The 10,912-nt window shown below is 42.3% G+C and overlaps 1 protein-coding gene and 1 non-coding gene across 3 annotated transcripts; one reads left to right on the forward strand and one right to left on the reverse strand.

The window, feature by feature from the left end:
- The first annotated feature begins 846 nt into the window (after positions 1-846).
- On the forward strand, positions 847-1,032 carry LOC120066904. The gene has a single exon (XR_005478880.1). It is a non-coding gene; the product is annotated as a U2 spliceosomal RNA (small nuclear RNA).
- A 4,214-nt stretch (positions 1,033-5,246) lies between these two features.
- LOC120066795 (small VCP/p97-interacting protein-like) lies at positions 5,247-10,210 on the reverse strand. Of its 2 annotated transcripts, none has more exons than XM_039018268.1 (4): positions 9,746-10,210; positions 9,314-9,364; positions 5,756-5,875; positions 5,247-5,328 (listed from the first exon to the last, which is right to left on the reverse strand). In XM_039018268.1, the coding sequence occupies exons 1-4, from the start codon at positions 9,806-9,808 to the stop codon at positions 5,314-5,316; spliced, it is 249 nt and encodes an 82-aa protein (XP_038874196.1). In that variant the 5' UTR covers positions 9,809-10,210; the 3' UTR covers positions 5,247-5,313. The 2 variants fall into 2 exon arrangements, with proteins under 2 accessions (XP_038874196.1, XP_038874195.1); XM_039018267.1 differs by having other exon boundaries at positions 5,259-5,328; positions 5,694-5,875.
- Between the last annotated feature and the right edge of the window lie 702 nt (positions 10,211-10,912).

Here is a 10,912-nt window from a genome sequence, read left to right on the forward strand (position 1 = left end):
CTAGAGACCGATTACCAATATCGCCTTCCACCTGGCTACGGACACAATTAAAAGGTTTAGACAACAGACTGAAAGATTTTAATTGGCTTGTTTTACACAGACGTCTTCCGGTCAGATCAACATTATATGATCATAATTTGACCCTGAATAAATTTTGTCCCAGGGACAATTGTTTTGCAATTGAAACAATTCCCCATGTTTTATGGGAATGTTCTTTTGCCAAATTGGTTTGGAGAAAAATTAAACTATTTTTTGAGATTTTAAAAAACATTGATTATGAAGGGGTAGCCAAACTTGAACTAAAAAATGTGGAAAGGGTGCAATTATTAGCATTAGTGACTCTGGTGTCCCTTATCAAGACCAAACTTTGGGAGGCCAGATGTGGTGCGGTCAATGACACCCTCAAGTGGTCACCGACGGGATTAGTTGAATTTATAAAACAGGACATTTGGAAAAGAATACAATTCGAAATAGATAAGTGGGGCATTGTATCAGTGAAACAGAAATGGAAAGGGATTTACCCTTCACTGTAAATGTTTTTAGAGCCAATTGAAATGTAGGCTAAGCCTTTGTACATATTTGATATACACTGAGGTTTATTCAGAATTCACTTTGGTATATGTATATGTTTGTATTTATAGAATTCTTTGTATTGTTTTTTGGAGATTATTAGAGGCAAGTTAAACTTGAATGTAATAATACTGGTCAGGTTATGCAGAACAGCTTTTTTTGAGTAGTCTTGCTATTGTTATATTGTTACACTACTTTTGGATACTGTTTTTATGAATCGATGTCATGTAATGCACTGATTTTGTAATTGTATTTCAATGAGAAATGTAAATAAAAATTCTTTTTCCAAAAAAAAAAAAAAAAAAAAAATCTGTTCTTATCAGTTTAATATCTGATACGTCCCCTATCTGGGGACCATATATTAAATTGATTTTTGGAATAGGGAGATGGAATAGGGGCTTGCTCCGTCCACTCCACGCATCGACCTGGTATTGCAGTACCTCCAGGAACGGTGCACCCCCTGCCGTTGTAAAGAAAAAGCAGACGAAGCCAACCGGATGGTTATTTTATTAGAATCATGATGGATATTGGGTTTAATTAAGCAAGTCTATGTCACTAGATAGTGATCAGTCACCCATTTAATCAAAACCAATTCAAATAGTTTTTGATGCTTTAATGCCGTTTTTATGTGTATAAAATGATGTACAAAAATATATATGAGCTGTTTTCAAAGGAAATGCAACAATAAAACTTTTCCATAAGAAAATATATGTTCTCTGGGAGACCCGCCAGGGACCTGTGGAAGAAAACAGGCCCTGATCTCATGTCCGCCAGCAGGGGAAGACCTAACGCCCCAGCTCGTGCTGTTATGGGGTGGGCTGAAGGCCTCCACCAAGCTCTGGCCCACCCTCACGTGTCTGAAGGACGCACTGTGGTCCTCCCGCAACCTGCTGGTAGCGAAACGAGTCCCTCATGGTGTACTCTTGTACTATTTCAATCAGGAAACAACTGTCTTTACCTACTAGTTTTTTTGGAACAAGGTTGTCGAGTTTCAAAACAGCGTCCATAAGACCTACAGAGCTGTTGCAAAACAGGAAATGGATTTTCAAAATGTAGTTGTCTTTTTAAAACATAAATACATTCATCAAAAGAACACGACTGCTTGCAACAACAAAAAAGATTAACGCGACTATACTTGTCTCTTGTGTCCAAGCGGACAAAACAGGAAGTTAGTTTTGTATTTTAAAAATCCCAGTAGATCTATACATTTTCTTTGCAGTCACTAAAATCATGATGATCAAAATTGGAAGTGCAACTATCCAAAGGTACAGAATTATGGGAAATGACTCTCATTTTAAGCATATTTCACCAAACAATATTACAAATCAAATTTGATACCTGATTTCAAAAAAATATTTCAAAAATAAGCAGATTGTGTGTGTGATTCATTCATCAGATGTACTAGGTGGGTATAGGAAGAAAACCTCAAGTATAAAAAGCAAGGCAGGTATAAATGCAATACTTCCAAGTGCACAATAACACCTGCTGGTTCAGGCTCTCTTCCCATTTCCACCTGAGATCTGCAGAGTTATCATCGTGGACAGGTACGCCCCAGTGGATGACAGATCTGCAGAGTTATCATCGTGGACAGGTACGCCCCAGTGGATGACAGATCTGCAGAGTTATCATCGTGGACAGGTACGCCCCAGTGGATGACAGATCTGCAGAGTTATCATCGTGGACAGGTACGCCCCAGTGGATGACAGATCTGCAGTTATCATCGTGGACAGGTATGCCCCAGTGGGTGACAGATCTGCAGTTATCATCGTGGACAGGTACGCCCCAGTGGATGACAGATCTGCAGTTATCATCGTGGACAGGTACGCCCCAGTGGATGACAGATCTGCAGAGTTATCATCGTGGACAGGTACGCCCCAGTGGGTGACAGATCTGCAGAGTTATCATCGTGGACAGGTACGCCCCAGTGGATGACAGATCTGCAGAGTTATCATCGTGGACAGGTACGCCCCAGTGGATGACAGATCTGCAGAGTTATCATCGTGGACAGGTACGCCCCAGTGGATGACAGATCTGCAGAGTTATCATCGTGGACAGGTACGCCCCAGTGGATGACAGATCTGCAGAGTTATCATCGTGGACAGGTACGCCCCAGTGGATGACAGATCTGCAGAGTTATCATCGTGGACAGGTACGCCCCAGTGGATGACAGATCTGCAGTTATCATCGTGGACAGGTACGCCCCAGTGGGTGACAGATCTGCAGAGTTATCATCGTGGACAGGTACGCCCCAGTGGATGACAGATCTGCAGAGTTATCATCGTGGACAGGTACGCCCCAGTGGGTGACAGATCTGCAGAGTTATCATCGTGGACAGGTACGCCCCAGTGGATGACAGATCTGCAGAGTTATCATCGTGGACAGGTACGCCCCAGTGGATGACAGATCTGCAGAGTTATCATCGTGGACAGGTACGCCCCAGTGGATGACAGATCTGCAGAGTTATTATCGTGGACAGGTACGTCCCAGTGGATGACAGATCTGCAGAGTTATCATCGTGGACAGGTACGCCCCAGTGGATGACAGATCTGCAGAGTTATCATCGTGGACAGGTACGCCCCAGTGGATGACAAATCTGCAGAGTTATCATCGTGGACAGGTACACCCCAGTGGGTGACAGATCTGCAGAGTTATCATCGTGGACAGGTACGCCCCAGTGGGTGACAGATCTGCAGAGTTATCATCGTGGACAGGTACGCCCCAGTGGGTGACAGATCTGCAGAGTTATCATCGTGGACAGGTACGCCCCAGTGGATGACAGATCTGCAGAGTTATCATCGTGGACAGGTACGCCCCAGTGGGTGACAGATCTGCAGAGTTATCATCGTGGACAGGTACGCCCCAGTGGATGACAGATCTGCAGAGTTATCATCGTGGACAGGTACGCCCCAGTGGATGACAGATCTGCAGAGTTATCATCGTGGACAGGTACGCCCCAGTGGATGACAGATCTGCAGAGTTATCATCGTGGACAGGTACGCCCCAGTGGATGACAGATCTGCAGAGTTATCATCGTGGACAGGTACGCCCCAGTGGATGACAGATCTGCAGAGTTATCATTGTGGACAGGTACGCCCCAGTGGGTGACAGATCTGCAGAGTTATCATTGTGGACAGGTACGCCCCAGTGGGTGACAGATCTGCAGAGTTATCATTGTGGACAGGTACGCCCCAGTGGGTGACAGATCTGCAGAGTTATCATCGTGGACAGGTACGCCCCAGTGGGTGACAGATCTGCAGAGTTATCATCGTGGACAGGTACGCCCCAGTGGGTGACAGATCTGCAGAGTTATCATCGTGGACAGGTACGCCCCAGTGGGTGACAGATCTGCAGAGTTATCATCGTGGACAGGTACGCCCCAGTGGATGACAGATCTGCAGAGTTATCATCGTGGACAGGTACGCCCCAGTGGATGACAGATCTGCAGAGTTATCATCGTGGACAGGTACGCCCCAGTGGGTGACAGGGTTGGGGTCAATTCCATTTCAATTCAGAAAGTAAATCCCCAAAAAATGTTCCTCATTGAAAAGCATTGCAGATAATTGTAATTTCAGTGTACTTCCTGAACTGAAATGGAATGGACCGAAACCTGGTGAATAACGGTAGTCCTATTACCATCGTGACAACAGACTGCATACCCAAGAAAGAACATTATGTGACACCGGTGTATGTTTGGATAAAATAATTCCTGGAACATTGTCATGACAACAATATTACTGAACAGGTTGAAATGAGAAGAAAAAAGAAAAAGAAATATTCATGCATTTAAAAAAAACACTTTTTCATCAGGCTTTCACGACTCAAACTTCTTACCTCATTTAAAATATAGCATTTTCTTCATACATTACAAACCGATAGAAACCATTACAAACCATTACAACCTGTAGCAAATAACTTATATTGCACAGACATATGAAAATCAAACACTAAAGTGAAAAGTCAACTGAATAGTGCTGGTGCGTGAACTCTAAAACATTCACGTGGTTCATCAGTAGCTATGGGAAACGTAGTTCTTTTCACACTGATCTACAATAGAAAATGTCATTTGAATCATCTAGGCCTATTTTGAACAGTAAAAAGGACATTGTTGCATAAAATCATTTTAGAAGGAAAATATACTATACGGTAAATAGATCACAAGAATGAGAATATTCCTCAAAGTTCAAAATGTCTGAAACAATTGCAAAAGAAGTAAGCGGCATGGTGTTAAAGCTGGCAAAGTTGAAATGGCTGAGAGAAAGAAAGGCGAGAGGACAAAGAACACAGAGAGAGAGAGCACTGCAAGACGCCTGGTACAGTTTATAGATGTAGTGTGAGAGCATATTTCCTCTGAGTGTTTATATTCTATTCATAGCTACGCCACCCTGTCTGTTCCAAAGCTCCATTGGCTGGCTTGCATATTCTCTTGTATATCTTGGCATTAAGGGAGGCATGTCCTGTGATTCACACGGCCAACATTGGGCAGCAGAATCTTTTTTTTTTTTTTTTTTTTACCAGCGTCGAAGCCCGGCAAACTATCCTACGAAGTTGAGAGATGCAGACACACAATCGCCTCAAAAAAAAAAAAAAAGCATAAAAAAATTAAAAAAATAAAAAAATCTAGTAGAAGGGCTGACATTCAAAAAAAAAAAAAGCCTTTTCAAGTCAACTGGTACCAACACTCTTCATGATATTAGCTGAACCTCAGTCTACATTGAGACTTCCAGGATCTCTCCATGTCTATCTTTAGCCTACCTGCCACTACAAAACAGAAGAAAACATGGTATTAAAGGATGGAATAGACACAGCTCACGCATCTCCTCAAAAAGGGGGAAAAGCATACTCGTAGACAAATAAATGACCTGTTGAGAGAAACAGGAAACATTCGAACAACAAGTGGGCGATATGTGGCATAAATAAACCAGATTCAGTCATTCATGTAGTCGGAGACATTAAAAAGCCATTATGTTTTGGGCTACATCATTTAACTATTCTAGCGCAAAACAAATGACCTATATGATTAATTAATTATTTAAAAAGAAATATATATATATAAGCCAGCAAAGAATACAAGGTTAGGCCGTCTTGCCTTTCTCAAAGGTGTGCTGATTCGTTAAGAGACTTACCTCTTGAAGTTGCAGGCAGACTGTGACATGACATAATCTGTGTTGAAAATATGAGGACTAACCTTCAGCCCTCCTCCTCCTTCTCCTCCAGGCGGAGACGGTCTCATCTCTTGTTTCTCCATCTCCTTATTCTTTTTATTTCTCTCAACTGCTTGGGGGTTTTTGACACCCCTGTAGGTTGTCTACGAGGAGATGGAGAGGTCAGAATGGCAGCTACAGACACACGGCTCTGTCCCCACTGGCACTCTATTCCCTATATAGTGCACTACTTTAGACCAGAGCCCTATAGAACCATATTCCCTACATAGTGCACTACTTTAGACCAGAGCCCTATAGAACCCTATTCCCTATATAGTGCACTACTTTAGACCAGAGCCCTATAGAACCCTATTCCCTATATAGTGCACTACTTTAGACCAGAGCCCTATAGAACCCTATTCCCTATATAGTGCACTACTTTAGACCAGGATCCTATAGAACCCTATTCCCTATATAGTGCACTACTTTAGACCAGAACCCTATTCCCTATATAGTGCACTACTTTAGACCAGGGCCCTATAGAACCCTATTCCCTATATAGTGCACTACTTTAGACAAGGGCCCATAGTGTTGACTACACTGTTACAAGTCTAACGTCTCTTATCATGTGTTCAGTTGAAACGAGTTAATTCATCGTCTTCAGTTCACTTTATTGATCTTTTCAGAAATGGGTCTCCCATAATTGAGAGAATTTACAGACAAGAGTATTACTAGAATACAGGCCTACATGTGCATGTCATGATCTGACTAGAAATATTATGTTGAACGTAATTCTATTTGTACGGTTAAACGCTAGATACAGAAGGGTTGCAAATCAAACTGAGCTTCCTGAAAGAGGATAGTGCTCGCCATTGGGCAGGGCAGCCAGTTGTCAGACTTCCTGAAAGAGGATAGTGCTCGCCATTGGGCAGGGCAGCCAGTTGTCAGGCTTCCTGAAAGAGGATAGTGCTCGCCATTGGGCAGGGCAGCCAGTTGTCAGGCTTCCTGAAAGAGGATAGTGCTCGCCATTGGGCAGGGCAGCCAGTTGTCAGACTTCCTGAAAGAGGATAGTGCTCGCCATTGGGCAGGGCAGCCAGTTGTCAGACTTCCTGAAAGAGGATAGTGCTCGCCATTGAGCAGGGCAGCCAGTTGTCAGACTTCCTGAAAGAGGATAGTGCTCGCCATTGAGCAGGGCAGCCAGTTGTCAGGCTTCCTGAAAGAGGATAGTGCTCGCCATTGGGCAGGGCAGCCAGTTATCAGACTTCCTGAAAGAGGATAGTGCTCGCCATTGGGCAGGGCAGCCAGTTGTCAGACTTCCTGAAAGAGGATAGTGCTCGCCATTGGGCAGGGCAGCCAGTTGTCAGGCTTCCTGAAAGAGGATAGTGCTCGCCATTGGGCAGGGCAGCCAGTTGTCAGACTTCCTGAGAGACATTCAGTACAGTTCATGCAGACAGATAGCCGTTGCCAGGTTGTCACTAGTTACCACAGCCACAAAGTCATAAACACCACGTATTTCTACAATTTATCTTCTTAAAATATTATTTTAAACCTAACCATAACCACACTGCTAACCTTATGCCTTACCTTAAATTAAGACAACAAAAATTAGATTTTTTTTCCTTTCATGAATTTTACAATTTAGCCAATTTTGACTTTGTGGCTGTGCTATCTAGTGGGAACCCAGTTGCCAGCTGTTTGACACATGCTGGATTATATGACCTCCAATGTGGCAAGAGGCCTGGTCCCAGATCTGTTAGAGGCATTAAGTTCCAGTATATAGTGTTGTTGTGTCGGGGAAAGCATATAGCCTGGTTCCAGATCTGTTTGTGCCGTCTTGCCAAATCCTGTGGTCAACGGAGTGACAATAACCATTGGAGCTGGCAAGACAGCACAAACAGATCTGGAACTAGGGTAAGGAACGTTTAAAATAAAGTTAAGACAGAATGACAAAGTGTGCAGCACCAGAAGTGAGAGGTGGGTCGTGTGGGTGGTGGGAGGAAATACCAGCCGAGTCAAAACATGGAGCTAAGAACACGGTCTTCATACTCACCTCGATGCTTTAGTAGGACGACATGTTTTATGGGTTGGATACAATTGGCTTTGACTGAAGAATTTCTGTATAACAGTAAAAAAAAAAAAATACCCACCAGTCTTATGAGGAGCAACTAAACATTATGATTGAAGATACTTTAGTAGCCTTGCAACAAAGGGTACAAAACACTATAGATTGAATTTCTAGATTGGATTTCTTGGTTCAAGGCTCGTTATATTCGGCTAACCTTTTCACACTACGGAGCGGAAATCAAGCCGAGCTGCAGTGTGCTGACCTGGTTACACGGCACATCTACCGTACAGATGTAGGATCTTCATTTGAGCCAGTTTGCTACAGCCTGAACATAATCATGCAGCAACAGGAAATGTGAATTATTATGTGGATTATAATTAAATTGAATTTTTTTTGTAGGAGTTGATACATTTTTCGTAAGGGAAAAATCGAGTCTGAAATATCACAGTGGAAATTACAAACTTCAGAAGACTTTTTAAATCTCAAATATACTGCAAGTTCTCCTGCAACAGGGTGATCACATTAAGATCCTACATCTGTAGCTGCTGGAACCGTACTGGGAAGGGATTGGAGCCAGCGCAGTAGGGGTTTTCGGTCAGTTAACACGATAGTGTAAAAAGGGATAGGTAATAAGATTTACATTTAAGTCATTTAGCAGACGCTCTTATCCAGAGCGACTTACAAGTACATACATTCATACTTTTTTGTACTGGCCCCCCGTGGGAATCGAACCCACAACCCTGGCGTTGCAAGCGCCATGCTCTACCAACTGAGCTACACGGGACTAGATGCCTTCTCTCTTCTCCCAGCAGACTCCACTGTCTCAGTAAGCTCTTCTATGCTATATGAATAACAAGACTGGGAGAGTGGCTGGCTGCTGAGATGAACTGGTAGAGTTGGGACAAATAAACCATACCGATCACTTATCACAGGCATTTTCGCAGATATCGTTCATTACGATAAGTAGCCTATACTAGAGAAATGTGTTTTGAAATTAAATGTTTTCTAATATGACTGATTGTTCATGGAACAATAGATGGCTACAACCATACAACTAGTAGTAGTAGTTTAAAGGATTTTTTTTTTTTTGTACAAATGGTGCACATTAAATGTTATCGCATAAATTCAGGCAATTTATCACAATTTGGATTTCTGTCTGTATCGCCCAGCTCTACTGACTGTTCAGTGGTTGTCTACAGTACGCCACTTAGAAGACACTCATCCCAGCTAAATGACTCATGGTACAGTGGTGTACAGGATCCCTGTGGGAACTGACCCCACAACCTCACCACACCCTAATCCAACTGAGCCACACAGGACCACCATGTGTGGGCTATATAGGGCTGGTTTCCAGGACACAAATTAATCCTAGTCCTGGACTGAAAAAAAAAAGAATAATTTAACGGTGAATCTCCATGGAAAATGCTTTTCGATCCTAGACTAGGCTTAATCTGTGTCCGGGAAACCAGCCCTTTGCTGTACCAGTGTAAGCCTACCGTATATGGTTGTCATAACAACTTGTCCAAAACAGTCATACCTCTTTCTGCCTCTTCTCAGCGGCCTCTGCCAGCTCACGTCTCCTTGTCTCCTGGCAAGGAAGCAGAACATGTTGAGTGGGAGGAAAATTTAAATAAAAAAAATATATAATGTTAAATGAAATTAATGAGGAGGAAAAAAATATTCAAGTAATGAGAAATTAAGAGCAGAGACCTGAATGGGAACGTATAATTCTTATTGTTTGTGTTTATTGGTTATGCTGTTTTATGTTACATTGTTTCATTTTGTAATCCAAATATATGTACAATTTGTTTACGATGTTGACCTGAAACATAGACAATTGTGTGTGTGTGTGTGTGTGTGTGTGTGTGTGTGTATACACAGCTGGCAATATATATATAAAGTGTAGCTCGCTAGTTAACGGCAGCAACCAAGCTAATAATGAACCTAGCTACAGTAACAAGTTACTTACTCGATCTGGTGTGGTGGACAAGTCGTTTCCAGGTCCACCAAGGCACGGTAAGCACATCCCCATACTTGAGCAAGGAAATCAACTTTTTAGTTTCAGTGTTGAATGTTTGTTGGCTACTTGACTAGATTGAGCTAGTTAACGTTAGTTCGCTAAATCTAGAAGAACCCAGCAGGCAAGGTTAGCAAAAGTGCCAAGTTAGTTACTCTTGTGCACATCGACAAAGTGGCTACCCACTCTGCTTTTGCTAAATCTACGAGCTAACTAACTATAACCATGGAGGAACAGACCTTAATCACCACGGAAGGGCCAACCTCCAACCACTCTCATCAGCAAGTTTTTCCAACTGTCCAACCAAAACCACTGCCTTGTCTACTTGTATATTCCCAACAGTCATCTAGAACAGTAGCAGTGGGATGCTCAACTTTACAGCCTTTCAGCCTAACCCAATAAAATAATGTTGTTTTTTACACCGTATATCCAAAGGCATCTCACCACTCGGACAGGCTGCACACAACACTGAGGTATACAGAACGGCTGCATAGTGTGTTCTGAATATATTTGTGAACCGCTTTGCCATCTGAAACACAACCCTTTTGTAGTCTGCCATGTGCGATCGAAGCTGCCGCCCTGTAACGAGGAGTCACCAGCTTGTTGTCAGCAACACACACAAAAAAAAGTACTTCCGTGTTGCGGAATTTAAGAAACTTTCAAAATAAAAGCCCCCCGCGTAATATTATAAAAAGTGTGAATAACTTGTATTTATTCATGATATATGAACAACTATTGTCTAAACATTAACAATGATTCATATTTGTTCATATTTAAGTTGCATTTGCATTACATTTGTAAAAAAAAATATATGTTCTAAGGTCAAATAAATGTTCCCAATGCAAATCAACGCAAATGGAATACCTATTTGCCTATAGAGCAACACATATTCTGGGTGCCACAGTAAAAGTATTATAGGAAATACTCAGGGGTGTCTGTAGAATGTATATGTGTTCTGAATAATACGGAGTGTTGCCAATATGTATTACATATACAGTGATTTGCATTGTGATCAATGGAATGGGTGGAGAAAGGCCAGCAACACTCTTGTGTTATTCCGTATGAATCGTTTTTCCTGTAAAGTGCTATATTTGTACCGTATAGTTTCCAGGCACCACA

The sequence above is a fragment of the Salvelinus namaycush genome, chromosome 21 (genome assembly GCF_016432855.1).
Source record: "Salvelinus namaycush isolate Seneca chromosome 21, SaNama_1.0, whole genome shotgun sequence".
Taxonomy (NCBI): domain Eukaryota; kingdom Metazoa; phylum Chordata; class Actinopteri; order Salmoniformes; family Salmonidae; genus Salvelinus; species Salvelinus namaycush.